This window comes from Varroa jacobsoni, unplaced genomic scaffold, assembly GCF_002532875.2.
Source record: "Varroa jacobsoni isolate VJ856 unplaced genomic scaffold, vjacob_1.0 scaffold_254, whole genome shotgun sequence".
Lineage (NCBI taxonomy): Eukaryota > Metazoa > Arthropoda > Arachnida > Mesostigmata > Varroidae > Varroa > Varroa jacobsoni.
The window spans coordinates 93,850-110,386 of record NW_019213156.1 but is presented as its reverse complement, the minus strand read 5'-3'; the positions used below and the strand labels follow the sequence as shown (position 1 = coordinate 110,386).

The window sequence follows — 16,537 nt, the reverse complement described above, 5'->3', positions numbered from 1 at the left end:
CCATATGTTGGGCACGGACGTGTCAGATTTGCTGGAACGAGTACCCTTCGTTTCCTCGACATTTTGCGTTGCCTTCCTCGAATGTTGTCGATTTATTGTTGTTGGTGTTTTTAGCTCTCAAGCAATTACATCGTTATTACGGTACTTTTTCTTGTTGTTATTGCGGTAGTTATCGTTTGGCTTCTGCTTTTTTCGTGTGGCATCGTAATGTCGGTGCTATATTATGATGATTACAGATGCCGTTGCTACAAAGTTCGAGACAGATGGCTTAGGGTAGAACGACAGATTCTCAATTTTTCATTGAAACGGCGACGGGAGAAGTCGAGGACTTCAGCTTCGATTTAAGCTTTCTGCCCTTGTTGTTACGATATTTCGGCCATTTTGTTCACGTTCAACAGCAGTGAAGTCAATAACTTTGAAAGACAGATAGAGAACTAGCGTTGTTGCGCAAGGCAGTATTTGTATCTGTGGACGACATCAACGACAGCAGTAACGTATCGTTGCGACAGTAAGAACGGGGCGACGAATATGGGCCGGCGGCAGCGCCAGCCAGAGCAGGAGCAGGCAAAAAATTTGAAAATTATGGGATAGACGGGGTGCTATCGTGTTGAAAATTAAGTGGTCCAATTTGTTTATGTCAAGATCAGACGTCAAGCTATCAGCCGAACTCTGCTCTCCGTTGGCTACCACGGGTTGCCGGGTGGCCACAAAATAGTCTAACACTGCTACTGCTCCAACAGTAGAAAGATCGAAGTAGTTCAGTTCGAAACAACAGTTGAAGCTAAATAGTACTCGGCTAGACTCCATCCATAAACCGATAGTAGCAGAGAAAGGTAAGTGCTCGAGCTTTTCTGCTTAGAGACAGAAAAGAGCGGAGACGATATTGAAGATTTCTAGATAGCTGTTGTTCGTGTTGAAAAATATCTAATTACCCGACCTGGTCCGAGTAACTCGATTGTTACTGCAGGAGTAGCAAATGTAAAAAACGAAAAAACTACCGCCATTAACATCACTGGCAGTGCATAATATGGACAAGGGATCACTGTTTGTCGTATCGAAACGCAGTATAAATCATCATTATAACACTGAGCAGTTTTCATTTCAACTGGACATTAGACACGGCTGGTATGAAATAGACAATACGGTTGAGTTACGTATGTTGGTCTTTTATAGTACTCGGTGCCCTTGATTAAAGCTAGATCGCGTTTACTGCACGCAAATTGAGCTAGATACCACTAGTCGCACTCACTAAGGACATCCCAAGATGCATTAAGGAGGACGCTAAATGAACTTTTAATCGGTTTCCTTCTGCGATTTGCAGACGCGTCTTCCATTCAAATGGATTACTTACAACAGGTGCAGACAGCCATCGCTCATCAGCGGGCAGCAGCTGCTCTGCAACAACACACGGCAACCGATGGTAAGTGTCGCACTCTTTATAGTTAATAGAAGCTATATATTCAAAGTATATGGATATTTAGGTGGAGCGAATAAAAACAAGTTAAAGCTGGCCGGCCTGTTGAGGGGAATGAACTCGCCGTGTATGCCCACTCAAGGACAAGGCCGAATAAGGCAAACCAATGAGACCGCTATGTTTGTTTACGTCTGCGCTTTCTTTGTAGCTCGTGCCCTTTGCGAGGAATGGCACGAGTAATGTTTGAGCGTTGAAGCGCTACGGCGCGACTCATCACATTGTTATGAAGGATTTCTGTCGGTGTACCTCTTACTGAATGGAATCACTTCTATACATTGAATTTGCTATATTTCGCGGGGAAAAAACGCGGCGACATCACCCCAACGTCTGTCTCTATAGCTGACTGACAGATAAAAATAACAAATAGCCCGTTTAGTAAACGCATACGGAAATCCTGTTATAACATTAAACCGTTTATCAACCGTTTACAGCGACCGGTGACATTATGCAGTCACGAGTCATCCGACAGAATATCCACAGCGCAGAAACTGAATTTCTGTCAAGTTTCAGTTGGGTTCCACTGCTGATCTGCCAATTCTGGCACCGAACTCGTCTATCGATATTAGCAGAAATTCAGTGTTTACATCGGCTAGGAGCATGCAGCTTTACGTCTTCAGTCGGATATACGTTTAAATCTAGATTGAATAACTAACGAGTAGCCGCCTTTATCAATTAACTTATTATTACAGTACAAATGCTCGTTTGTCGGTTTTATCTACCTGCGTATTGGAAAAACCAGGGCGTATAGAGTTCGCATGGTAGAAGATTACTAGTTAGTGACGCATAGCATTAGATACCTTCGTGTTTACATCACCTAGCCACACATACAGTTGTCCAGTACACCTTGCCTTATTATCGTAATTCCCATTTAGCCCTGCTGTGCAGCTGACGTTTCTTTAGAAATTTTTTTGTAAAGTTTATTTTTTTTGCGGTAGTCTCGTGCTGTCTTGTATCCTCTCCAATCATTTTCATCTTTTATTTTCTGTTTTATCCACTCGTTCGAGTGGCGCAGCAGCATCATGGTCACCATCTGGACTTGATCTGATGCGAACCATTGAACTATGAAATGTTATTCAATTTGCGTTGTGGTCTTTTTCGTTGCTTATACTTGATCACTCCGTTTTGTTTCTTTTTTCTATAGCGACGGACTAGCATTACATCATACATTCGTACTCGAGGTAGACCGTAAGGCAGAGTTATCATTTGTAGCAGGAATAAAAGCCCTGAGCTTTAGGAGTATCTTAGGCCGGTGGCCGAGCCCGTCCTACTAAATACATTACTAATTTAACTCAGTCTCTTTTCCCCATGTTAACTGTAGCTGTTAACATTACCGTAGCGGCGTCTAGTATCAGCAAGAGGTGTTAGGTCGAAGCCGTCGACTGCTGACCATCCTCTAATCTTTTAACCAGTCTAAATCTACACAGTCGCCCAGCTCGTCTGACCAAGGGAACTACCGTATCTTCTACAAGCAGCGTCTGCCCTGTACTCACAGACACCGTGGATATAATAGGACTGCCCTTTTCTAACCAAGGCTTAATCTTTTTCCCCTGTCTCGTGCCTTCTTCGTCCCTTCAGTTAAATATAATAACATTCAATACCTGCCTTTGCCTGGTAGACTCGAAATAGAAGATGAGACAGACCTCTACTTGCTGGCGGTAATTAGTCTTTGTTGAAGTTCTTCGAGCATTTAGCCAGTCTCAACGAGAACATTCTGATCCTCTTCATACTGCCTTCCATGTATTTACTCGAGAACACATGTGGATCATGGAACAGTTTGGAGTTTGTCGTGGACACGATTGTCTACAGCCGGCCAGATGCCAACGCTACACTTAGCCCTTTCGTGGTTTTTTGCTCGCTTTCGCTGTACAGCCTATTCCAGTTGCATTGTATGCTTTGTTTTTACTATTTATCTGTAGCTCTAGTAGCCGATTCAGTCTTCCTTTTCCATAAACCTCCCCTGCTCAGTTCAGTGGGACTTGAGTAGTTACACGGTAACCAGTTGAAGCGACCGGCTGGAGAGTCCGCTATAGAATCGTCCACCACAAAAACAACAGAAATAATAACTGAATCAGCTTTCTCTGTTTTTTTTGAGTGGATGCAGCACGAACTTGGCGTTTCTGTTACCATTCGCTGCGCTCTAAAGTCACGTTGTCATAGTAGGGACAGGAGCGCTGACAATATTGATCGTAGTATTATAGCATGGCGAAATGTTGCTTCGTTGACTCTGCCAATTTTCGCAACAGACTCTTGTGGTGGCGGTAGACTCAGCAGTGGCACCAGACAAAAGCCAATATGCTTATAGCATATATGTATGTATAGAGTATAAATGATGTTAAAATAGTCTGTTACTATCGTATTTTAACAGGACTACAAGTGGACGAACAGTGAGAAGGTACGCTATTCACCTCGATATAGTACGTTCTGATAAGGTACTAGAGTGGAATACTGAGCAGGAATCAGACGCTACACGTTTAGCTTTCGCGTCTTCGCTATTTACTTTGATATTTTAAGATAGCGATTTACCAACGGAGTGAGTAATTATGTTAACGACCACTATATGCCTATGATGATTATGTTGGCTAAACGAAACTTGCGAGGTAAACGATTATACAAGGTACGATCATGTTTAAATAGCTCTACGGCTGAGCGTTAGTAAAATCATATATGACACAATATACTAACGTCAGAGGGTACTAGAGCACAGGGTAATGCGGCCCATGTTAGTTTTCGGCCCGCCATTTTTTAATTGTAGTAATAATAATGTTTATAGTTGTAATAAAGATTATGTTTTAGCGGCAGGCCGCAGAGGGACACACTTTCATCATATCGGCACGATCGTTTAATCTAGTAGCATATCTCCGTCGATTGCGTATTGATTTTAGCGTATGACACGATCCAATGGTCTTTTATGGTAAACATGGATGCGATCGCGTTTTTCGTTCAGATATCCTAGCGACTAACTGCCTTAATAAACCTGCAAGTAAAATAGCTGCCTAGATTCTTGGGCTTCGAACTAGACAACCCTGTTTCAAAACCCTACCGGTGTCGTCGCGCTATACCGCTAGATTTCCCATCCCAAGCGTTATCTGACGAATTATTATACGGTATTATTGCTTCCTGTTTATATCAACAGCTTCGCCCAGTGCAGCAAAATAGTACGTACTGTTTATGCCCCAGCTGTCTATTACCATGCCCCAGCTGTCTTCTTTAGGGGTTGATCGAGGAGATCGGCACAAAAGCCAGCCGCAGCTCGTACAGATTACGGGAAACTTTTAGAATTGTAATCGTGCGCTTTTGGGCTCCTGTGTCAGATATATCGAGAGTCCATACCTGAAACTGCAGCTCCCAAAAATAGTTAGCTATTTTTCACGTCTCCCCTAGATCGCGTGCATACTGGGAGAACAAGGTGAGTGAATGCGATGCCTAATCTAAGTTAAAAGTGAAAGTTCTGCTGCGTCTCAACTAGAAGCGACGTTTAAGTTGAATGTACGTAGAACCCATCCAACGGCTCTTGAGGGGGGGGGGGGGGGGGCTCGTTGCTGCAGGGAGATGACAGAGACAAAAGACCAGAACTATGTAGGCCGTTGTGGCTAGCAAAAACGATCTTCATCAGGCTCTGACGTCTAATTGTGCCATCGTCATGTGCTCAAATCCGGTACTGGCCAAAAAAAATAGTAACAACCATTTGACTTGTAAGACACTTGCGGAGAAGGTAGCAGTTCGGTACTCGCCGATTTAAAGCTTTCTGTATGTAGCGATGGTCGCTGAGTGCACCGGGGTAATAGATCATAGGCCATCCGTTTGGCCGACCGTCGTAGCATGCGATTACCTATGTGAGATGTGATCACGTCTTTGTTGGCATACGAATATGGTATTATGTAAATTAGAGATAGAGCAGACAGCCGCGAACTACACTGTATCCCAAAGCATACCAAATAGCATTGCATAGAAGAGCGGGAAGGCACCATTGCCGTAGCACAATCGTTAGGGCGAATCGTATGCGCAAACAGACGAGATCGGATTCTATAGCAAAGCGTTTAGCTCGCCGCGGATGTTTTTGAGACAGGTAGAGATTTTCTCGAAATGAAGAGAGGAAATCAGAAGGCACACAGGTGCATACCTTCTTCTATGTGCAATATCGCTCTGGCTGATCCGAAGTTTTCGGGAATGACCGCTAGGATGTACTTATAGCACAAATGTGCATCTGTCTGTAGAAGCGACTCCAATTGCTCGTGATACGAGCCAGACATTCGAAAGAAGTCGCAGGGCTGTTAGGGCACTGCTGGCCATGGTAGCTCCAATGTCAGCTAGTTACGTGCCCTTTTGTAGTTGCTCTTCGTATAATTAGCGACTTCGTCGAAAAGGCGTGCTATGGTTCAACACGAGGGCCGTTCTTCCATTTAGGATGCAAAAATGCAATTGGTAACAATGAAAACTTATAACACGGTTTTGCGATACAGATAGACAGATAGAGATTAACTGGGAACTCGTGTTTTGACAATAAATGTTGTCCAGTATGATTGACGATTGTCATGTCAGTGTGGTAATTTGCATTTGCCATGTTACTGAAACAATACCTTGACAGCCTTCAAGCTAAGTTGTTCGGTAATCTGGACTTCACCTATTCGCTCATATGATGAAGATGCTCTGTTCCCTTGCAATGCTTGACGGCAGCACCAAGCGTAGAACTGTACACATTAGTCTAGTATCCGTCTCGGATCAACCTTTTCTCTAGACGATCATAGCCTATTGGTCGAAAGAATCCGAATATGCGTTATACATGGATACTTTTACTTGTCCACGGCGATTTTTTGTCGCCTAACGACAGGCACCGTATAGGCTGTTTCGTTCGTACACATATGACTTAAAAGTTGCATGATGGTAATTACTGCTCGAAAGCGGTTAGTCAACCCGTTCCTAATTTCAACGTAAAATGCTAGCCATCACAGAACAGCTGCCCATAGGTAGGAGCTACAGTTTCAAGTTAAATTAACGCTACACGTAGTTACTAGTAGAAACGATCTTAGTTTGAAACGCTTGTTCTTTCCTGTTCGACTTTGAAGCCAGTCGTTTTGGTGGTGAATTTAACATAGCTCCATACTGCTTTTGTAACGGGTAGCCAAACTTTTGCGCTGTTAACCCTGCTCTGGCTGTGGACAAAGCAGCACCTCGATATGAGATCTACATGGGTGTCGCCAAGATACTTATCATAATTACTTCAACAACACAAACCTGCTACGACAGATCCCTCAGGAGGAGATCACACGCACGCACTCGGCCCATTCAATTGACGACTACGACGAAATTGATCCTTTCCAATTATTCCATTTATGAGACTTGTCCTGAATCGGCCTGAAATTGATTTACGTAGATTTATTTGCTGCCAAGTTCCTTAGACTTAATCAGCGGTCGATCTGCGACGTCACGACAAGTGCTTCGTAAACAAAACGTAACATGTTCTATTGCTTGACCGACATCAAATCTTACGGAAAGAACCAGTAAGTCTAAGAAGCCAAAGGCTCTATGACAAAAACTACCTCGACGCACAGTCGACAAATAACAGGGGGCCAGTTATGGGTGTGGGGATAGTTTCTTGTAGAAATAGCAGTTGTTTGGTATGCAAATGTTCTAGTCAGACTGATCACGTTAGCTTTCATCATCACGACCACCTTGTAATGACTGGTATTGTTGGTATTGACGAGGGAAGAATCTATCCGTATACATAGATTATATTGCGATGGCCTCCATAGTAAATTTGGTATTCGTGTACTTTGGTTGCTTTTTGCTCCTGCCTTCCATTTCGGCTTGTGCGATCTTGCCGTTCGTGCGACGGACAGAACTGAATGAAAAAACTTCGATGGAGTGGAGACGCATCATAGGTAAAGTAAAGCTGATGCTGAAAATGACACAGCCGATATAAGCCGCACTGATAAGGGTGAGCCAGCGAAAAAAAGCGCGGAAGAGTAACAGAACGTCAAAGGAAAAACGAGAAGACTACTTTTAGCAAACCGGTAGTTATTGCAGAATCGAGCGATGTCGTTTACGCCACTTAACGGCGGCCGGCTGCCGGATAATGTCCCGATCGGGTCTTGCTCCATTCGCTTTCAGGCTCTGTTCCGAGCACTAAAGCTTCGGTCGTCAAAACAGCTGGGGCACACCTTGGGCAGGTGTGTAGGTTACACGTCAGATTAGTGGGACTACTCAAAGTACGATTTGGTGCCGTTTAAATTGGTTAAAAAAAAACATGTATTAAATCCTGTTTTGCTCTCTGTCTTTCCATTCTGCGGGTTTGCTTGCCTGCCTGTTTGCTTCTATTCCGATTAAGAATCATCTTCATTAGTAGCAGTAACTATAATAAGGTATCGTTGCGTAACTGCTATACCCATAATAAAATAGTGTTAGTAAAGGAAGCATGCGGCTACTGAAGAGAACTTTTCTTCAAAACGCTGCTAGCGACTTTCGGCCCGTTGGCTCCATTGAGTAACGCAACAGAGAAAATGAGATACACTGCTTTATCAAGTTGTGGCCAGTGCTTGCTTGATCGCCTCGCTCGTACAATCCGAAATCGCCTAGAATTGCTATCACAGCGGAACCTTATAGGTTCCATTCACTGGGGAGTTCGTTGTCAAATGTTAGTGTTCCGTTGCCAATCGGCCCTTGGCGACCCAGCCTGCCAGTAAGTTAATTTCTTTTTTTTTTCCTATAATAGCGCGCGCGCGCGCCATTCTACGAAGTAAACATATGTGGACGAAGAAGAGCATATAATCAATGCTAAAGCACTAATCGTTATTGTTACATAAATTATTCCCAAAGTATCAAAAATTTGTTTGTTCGTCTCGTTAAATGAATTGCTGACAATTAATTCGACGAGAAGATAAAAGCTCTGTTGGTGCGTTTGTTTGTCCTTTATTATTATGAAAGCCTCATTGACTTTTTATCTCAAATGGCTGGTAGTATTCTGCGCACAAAAGCGCGAGCTTCGCGTCAAGGATAGGCAGTGATCAGGCAGCTTTCGAAACGAATATCTGATCGGCGGGCAAACAGCATTTTCGCTTCAGGATGACAACGGACTCCGGACGAACCGACAGCCGGTCTCAGAGAGGTGTCGTTGTCAGTCTACAGTGTTTTTTGCCCTTTTTCGTTCTGATTGCTGGTATTATCGCATCGCATTAGTGCTAAAGTCGCTTCTATGGTGTGCCAGTGTTATATACGTGCATATATAGTGGTGCACTATAGTGAACACGGGGGTCGCGCTTACGTTGCCACTGCTGTTTGAGGGGTTCACTTTTTTTCGCAGTCCGCTTTCCTTTTCTATTATTTGATAAGAACTTGTATTTTCTTTGTCTCGTCCTAACGGTTGCTTTGGGCCTTTATTATCGGTTTCTTCGTCTTGGTGTACTCAATTTACTGGCGTGTGGAAGTAACTGTAGCAAGTGTGAAGCAAGACTGCAACAGTGGTCAGCAAGTTAGCAGTTTTCATTTTCCACAACCGTAGAGATAAAGCAGTAAACGTGATCAGAAAGAGACAAAAGCCTTTATTATGGCTGTCCACAGAGTAAATTTAATAGCGGTAAGGAACTAAGATAATGAGAAAAGATAATATAGGGAATATAGCGTGTTTGCATAAACATTTCAAACACTGAGACTAGACCTATAGAAACTAACAAGCATGAAATGCCACTCAAGTGAGTTTATCTAAGACAGCCATCAGTCACCTCTGATGATACGCTACGGCTGCAGACAGTTATATTGTAGCAGGAACTACCGCTTTTAAATTAACATTCAGTACAGACTTTTTTAGTGGGTTTCTTATATGTATTATCTACACCGGTACGCCATGTACCCGTTGAAATCTTTTGCTGAAAGCTAGCCCAGCAAACTCAAGCGAGTTCTTCCGCGTCTAGCGTACACGTATTGCCGCGGGACCATCCCGATATCTCAACGTACAGTTGTGTACTCAGAGCATGCAGGATCGCAGTACCTTGTGGGAGACATCTCTGTAGTCTGAAGTTTACAATGTTATAAGGTTGCAATGAAGATAAGCAAAGCATGAAAAAATGAGCTCTTTGCTACAAGCGGCATGAAAGATTACCACAGCTAACACAGCAAACTTCTGAGAAGCGCCACTTCATCACTCTGAAGTAGTTTCTATTCTGTCATATTCTGCCACCGGCTGATACGTACTATGATAGGTGGGGTATATGCTACATAAGAGCTTCTCAATATTTACCTTAACAAAAAACATTATCTCCCTCTAAGTACAGAAATCGCATCGGTTCGCTCAGCTTGTAGTCTCCGAAGCTCTGTTTTCATTATAATTCTGATTCTGGTGGTAGAAGGGGTCATCGGAGTGATGCTTTGAGTAACGCTTCATGATCGGCACTCAAGCTTAAGCAGATTTCGAGAGGGCTGCGCCATTGTCCGCCACTCTACATGGAAGGATTCGATTAATTCATTTTGTGTTCAATTCACCACAACTCGTCAATAGTGGAGCTATCGGGATCATTTGCAGATTATGGCTCCACCGGTGCCATTGTGTGCAATGATAAGAATGGATCGTTTACTGTAGACATGTGGCGACAGCCAATAGGATGTCTATTGAAGATGCATGCACTCTATAATGTCGTCGCGCATTAGGGCATGGCGTATTCGGCTAGAATCGTTTCGGATCTTCGAGAGTATAGAACGGGTCACAAGATGGAAGACACTAACGGAATGTAGCTCTGGCTAACTGAATTTTATCTGGCCTTCTAAAGTAGCACCGTAAACAGCACGGGCATAGTATCTTAGCCCTGCTCAGCTGGTCCTGGCTAAGGCCCGCAACAATTGAACTTCAGCTTAGTTTTTTTTCCGCTTTGGACCGATCGTGATCACACTCCGGACGTGATCGCAGTGAACTGATCGGATATCGAACCAGCGAGCGCTGTCTCTCTCTGTGTGTTCGGCGAATCACATGCGTTTGTGTTTTTCCCGTCTCAGCTTAAATCACGGACATGCAAGGATTACAAACGGGGGGTGACTGTGGAGTCGCTTTTCAAATCAGTATCAGCTGCTGAGGAATCTGCGGGTCCATGCGAACAGATGGAGCTCGGTGTGCGTATCGACTTTGATTCAAAAGGAATAGCTTAGATGTCCTAATATGCACGTGCCGACCCTGCCTATTATTCATTCCAGTGTCTCGTTTCGAAGACAATGGTATAATTATGCATTAAATGCGTTCAAATACCACCGACATATTGATTCGGATTGCACATTAGGCGTACTTCAGTGAATGAGGATAGGCTTGAAGGCAAGAAGATAACGGGATACAGCGTACAAAGTACTAATCTGTTAACACATGTTCTCTCGTGTTTCATATTCTTTAAATAACTTTATTTTCAAAAAGCAGTTTCGATTCTTGTACTACTACGATGTCTAGCGCCATCGTAGCAGACTCGAACAGAAAGTTGGCTGTTGAAGTTGAGCCTTGCGGCGCCATGACGATCTTAAGCGTTCGCTTAAAGTAAGCCGTAGGGCACGTAACATAAACCGAGGACCACCTTAACGCTAGGCGCCTGTCACCAGCTTTTAGACAATGACAGCAGTCGTTGATAAAGTGGTGTGAACGCATTACTGAGCATTAGGATCTCCGCAGCGCCGGTGTTCGAGTGTCGCTTGTACTGCCGCTTGGTTACTGTTAGTACTGATCTAACCAAGAGACGATAACAATGACGAATGTGGGCACATTCGTGAGCACAGGGCGTTCTTACCCTGTGGGGTCAGAGCCGTTCTTGTCGCGACTTCTGCTCCTTCTGTTGTTATTCAAGTGTGAGATCGCGTACGGCGTTGAATCCTCCTACAAAATTTCGGGTAAAAGACCTGACTTGATTTGTGTCGCGGCTGCTGCTGTTGGCGCCATTTTTGCATTACGTTGTTACCACCAACATTTACGCTGATCATAAGTGAGCCTCCTCTGCCCCACCTGCTGTCGAGGGGGCAGTCTTCACCGTCCTGTGAAGTGATAACAAGGAGTAACTTTAGCAGAGCTAAGTTGGAAACAGGGCAGGCTGAAAGTTTAGCTTGATTTTGCTAATAAACCTCTCATACCCTAGTCTACTGAAAGAATAGGTACTATGTGACGGACGACGCTGCCCATGCTGGTAAGGAGATCGCATCGATGACCACGCAGTCACAGGGGAAATAGGGTAGATTGCAGTGGTGGCTTTAGAAGCATAATAATAGAGAAATATACGCGCATAGCATTATGTACTATAATAGACGACGCGATGTAGTTTTGTAGCTTTCCTCAGCAACTGAGCTGACCGTGGCCGCCAGGGCGTGCAGTTGATGCCAGTGCGCGGAACATAAACATCTAAATACGTAGTAATTATGGAAACGGCTGGCGTCATAAAGATAAGTACAGGAAGTTTGAGTTGGTTGTTAGAAAATGTGCCTCGATGTTGGATTAAGATAGTAGCTCATTTCTTGGACTAGCAAAAATTACAAAGATTCAAGTGAGTCTCGTGGGAAACAGGTCTGAATAAGAAAACTATAATGTTTCAATCATTACTTAAGGAATCATTTTGACATTTTGTAGTGGATATTGACATGCGAGCAAATATCAGCAAATCAGTACCTTCATTTTTTTCACCGCAGCTTTTCAATTGAACAGTATACTCTGACGAAACCGAATGCTATTCTACTTCATATCACACCCTACTTTGGGAAAATCTCGGTACTCAGCCCTGACACCGCGTCAGCCGGGCAGCGAGAACAGACATCTGAGCCACAGCAGCAGCAGCTACCTAGCTGCCGGCCGGGCTGGCAGGTGCCCGACAAATAAACAGGCCCAGCTGGCCGAGTTTGCCCCGATGAAAGCGTCAAACTAAATCATCAAGTAATTTTCCCATTATGAACGATCAAACGAAGATGGAAATCACGCGAAATCTGCTTAATAATCGTCCAACTTTTCATTTTTCTCTACCTGATCCATCGCCCTTTTTGCACCATTTGTCTGACAGTAACATCTCAGTGGGCAGTTTCTCTTAATCCGCGTTTCCGACTTTGTCGCCCGAAGCCCAGCATTCGCCGCTGTCGGCTTGGATGGTTCATCAAGATCCGAGCTCGTTTGGTTTGGTGTTTACTACTGCTGCTAAATCAAGCAATTTAGCAATACATCAACGGCTACCTGGCGTATCTGCAGCACCTATTATCTCCGCTTTGATCGCACTGAACGCGGATCAAAAGAAACAGGGGGGCACCTAATGTGCCGATGTCGACAGACGTGCCTGCATTGTACCAAATAGGGCGAATAAGGTGACATATATAATAATCACAGTAATAGAAACAGAAGATTTTTTAATTACTGACAACAAAGACAGCTCCGCTGGTCAGCGGCGCCGCCTGTAGATGTCAGCCCAAAAAAAAACGTATTTTGACGTCCAGTAGAGACATCACGCGTTGTGAGCACGCAATTCGACGTAAGATACTTATTTTCGATAACGTTTATTACAGAGATATACACGTGCAAAAGAAAATAAGTTGACCATCGGGTACTGAAAATTTCGATTTGCTTATTAATATAATCATTATAGTATCATTAGAAGACTGATCGCTCTGTATCGCCGCATATCACGAAAATGGGGAAGACACTGCTTGATTCGTATCGCGTACTATCGCGGTCGATGTCTTTGTGCGGCATGTCCGTAGTAAGTTAGGACGATGTTTAGCGGCTCGTTTGCTATAACAGGCATCCTGCCATTATTGACAGCAGAGGAAAGCCAGCGTAATCTATAACGAAACCATAGTTTTCTCATGGGGGAAGCTGAAATGCGGAGAGGGGAGAGGGATAATGTTAAAGCTTAAGTTCTATCCACTCAGATTCAACGCAATCGGCAGAGTGTTGAACGTCTCTATCTCACTGTTAATTTATGAACACACAAGAAAATTCTGAACGACCCCTAATGGCCAGTGCCATTCATGGCGACGTTTGTTCATCGCACGCAACTAAATGCTAGATACTTTGCGTATCTTTGGTGGCTTTACGTATGGGCTAGTCGCTTCGTTGGCGAAGCAGCCAGCCTGTTCACCCATGCGTTGAAATCTACCCCAATCCATAACGCTCTGAAGAATCGAAGGGGCCGCGTATTCGGCGCAGTGGCACCAATGTGAAAAAAGGCCTAGCGTTCACCGACGTCAGAACGGTTGACAACATAGACTTCGCTTGGTGATGCCTCTGCCACGAGTTTTCGGTTCACTCCGTCATTTTCGACGCAGCGTTTTCATCGTCACAATTACATCATCGTCGGATCAACATCACGACTACTGGTACCATGTAGCAACCCTTTAAATAATACCGGGTTTTCGATCAGACTGGCCGATATCGACGGGTTAGCATGTCCGTGGCCAAGTAGTCTGCACATTTTCCTGCCGCCTAGGCTGTCATACACTGAGCGCTTGCTTGGCTGACGACGCTGGTCGCTCCGTATCGCACTTCTCTGATGAGATCGGCGATCTTCTTGAATGAACGACTATTTGAAAAATCCCATTGCCGCTAACGGCTATTGACTGCGGACGTCGCTGCTCCGCCACAGACGGCCGGTCCAGTGTAGCCGTGAGATGCCGTCGACCTGATGACATTCGCTGTTCGATAGAGTGAAACACAGTATCGTCGGTAAATTGGAAACAGACACCGTGACTTAGCACTGAATGCGCAGCCACTTCGGCACTCGATGACGCCCGCTGTGCGTGGCTATTATAACAACAACAGCAACAACATCAACAATAAGAGGAATACAAGCATTGGTTTGGTAGTTCCAGTTTCAGCGACCGCCGCCGTCAGAGTAACTGTTCACTGGCTGACGCGGCTCAAACAGTAAACGTAACTAAGTGGAACCGCCGTTCAGGGGTTTGTCATACACGTGTACGCACGCACGCAGAGTCGACGCGCCCGCCTAGTCTGTAGTTGGCTGTAATCTTTATGTTGGTCGAGTCCTAGTCCATTCATTTCCTCTTTGCCTTCAAGGATTAAGAAAAAACAAAACGATACATGCATGGTATACGTACACATGTGTACCTGACGCCTACATGTTAAAGCTGCAGTACTGATTACTCCTCTGCCTATGACTGTTGTTGTCCAATACTGGTACATTAAGTTGTTGTTGTTAGATACGGTGAGCCTGACGTCTTGTATATGGCGCATGAATATTCCATTATGTGCAATGACGATTCGCAGTTGGTGCTACCTAACCGGACCAGCAAAGCCCACTGTTGTGTCGAAGGGTGCAAGAGGAGACAATCAAAAAGCTGTCTGCTACATGTGTATTATTTCATACAACACTACCCAACTTCTTTGCGTCGGTGTGCATCTTCACGACGTGAAGTTCCTGCCCCCCTGTGTGCACAGTACTTGTGTTCATGCGACTGTCCTGTAACATGAACGGCCTATACATACATAGAAAAGCTACGCTAGGACAAACGGCAACGCTCTCATTGCCTGCTGGAAATGGTTGGTCGCAGCAGGACAGTAGTGATAGAGATGTGAATTTTAGCATATACTTCATAGAATTCGACATTACATTTTGTAGAAGTGGGCATGGAACAGTACGAATGATCGAATAGTTTGCTGACAAAAGCACATCGTCGTCGTCGTTTGTTTTTTGTTTGTGTTTACACTTAAGCCACCGCTTTATGATATGCGCAGTCAATAACTGGGTATATTCGGTGCCTCGGCTCATACATTTCACATTGTAATTTCTCGTCTTTCCTCTTTTTTTGTTCTTCCTTCGTGATTAGCGACGTCGCGTCTAAGCGCCAGAGGTCGTAAGCGAGCATTGTCTTCATCGCCGTATTCGGAGGCGTTTGACGTCAACTCAATGATCCGATTCAGCCCTAATCAGCTCGTATCGTTCATGAACAGCCCCCGAACGGGCTCGTACGGTCACCTATCAGCAGGCACCCTCAGTCCCCTGCATCAGCAGTTATTACAGCGGCACTATCCACACCATCCGGTTGCAACTGCCCTAGCGCCGCCGGTTCCTGGAACGACGGACCTCGGGACGGTAAGTAATTATCAATATCAGTATTACTGTCAATCATCAACGTGCGTGAACTACAAGTAAAAGGTACATATCGACATGTCAAGCGTGGTACTAATTATAATAACCATATATTAGGGTAAATGGCAGCCCTAATTTGACGAATTCGCAGAAGCATCTTTCTTCATGACGCTCTTGTTTATGTATATATATGTACATAAACATATATATATATAAGCACATAAAAGAGTATTTATAGAAAACGTTATATGACATTTTATAAATATGACGGCCTTCTCGATGTTAATCCCATCTTAATCGGGTTCCGAATCTAAATTGACCTTTTAATTAGCACACCTTGATCTTCGATCTTATCTCTAGCATCTGTACATCACATGAGACCGCGTGTGATTTAATATGCATAAACCGCTGTCTATCATCTCGCAGGAACGCCTGTCTGTATCTTTCCTTGTTATGTTCATGCGTTTTTCTAATGTTTCTACTCCTTTGAGTTGTACGATCGTTTGTATAACAACCCAAATTACATTACCCCCAATCTGCTACTGGTTTGTTGTTCGTTCTGAACAGCCAGTCAATAATGGCTAGGTATTCGTAATATAACAGGATTGCCTACTTCGACTTGAGTAATTGAGACGAAATGACAAGAGTGCCAGGGTGACGAAGCAGACAACTCCGAGTGGATCTCGAGCTAAGTTGACGGGGCTTGGATCGGCCGGCTCTTCTTGCACCCGTAACAGCAGTTTCGGCTGTTGAAGCCATAGATAATGGCGTGATCTTTCGTCCACGTTGAGATTTTTTCCGCTGCTCTATTGCTCCCTGCCCCGTCTTTCGTTCGCCACTCTCACCCAATTGACATCCTTATCGCGTTCCTGAAATGCATAGACAGGCTTGGAAATTTCTTTCGAAAATTGTTTCCAAATTAGCTGCTTGTTAAGAACAAAATCAAGAATCGCAGCATAACCAGCAGAGGCCTGTTTTTTGTCGACGCCTTCTGTGTGAGTGTGCACATATTTATACATATTGACCT

At 44.3% G+C, this 16,537-nt stretch overlaps 1 protein-coding gene across 2 annotated transcripts in view; it reads left to right on the top strand.

The window, feature by feature from the left end:
- The window catches only part of LOC111258677 (uncharacterized), a 71,084-nt gene that overhangs the window by 15,640 nt on the left and 38,907 nt on the right, over positions 1 to 16,537 (top strand). For both annotated transcript variants that reach the window (XM_022830138.2, XM_022830137.2), the window contains exons 3-4: positions 1,322 to 1,420; positions 15,248 to 15,513. In XM_022830138.2, coding sequence (XP_022685873.1) covers positions 1,322 to 1,420; positions 15,248 to 15,513 — 365 coding nt within the window. The remainder of the gene's footprint in view (positions 1 to 1,321; positions 1,421 to 15,247; positions 15,514 to 16,537) is intronic.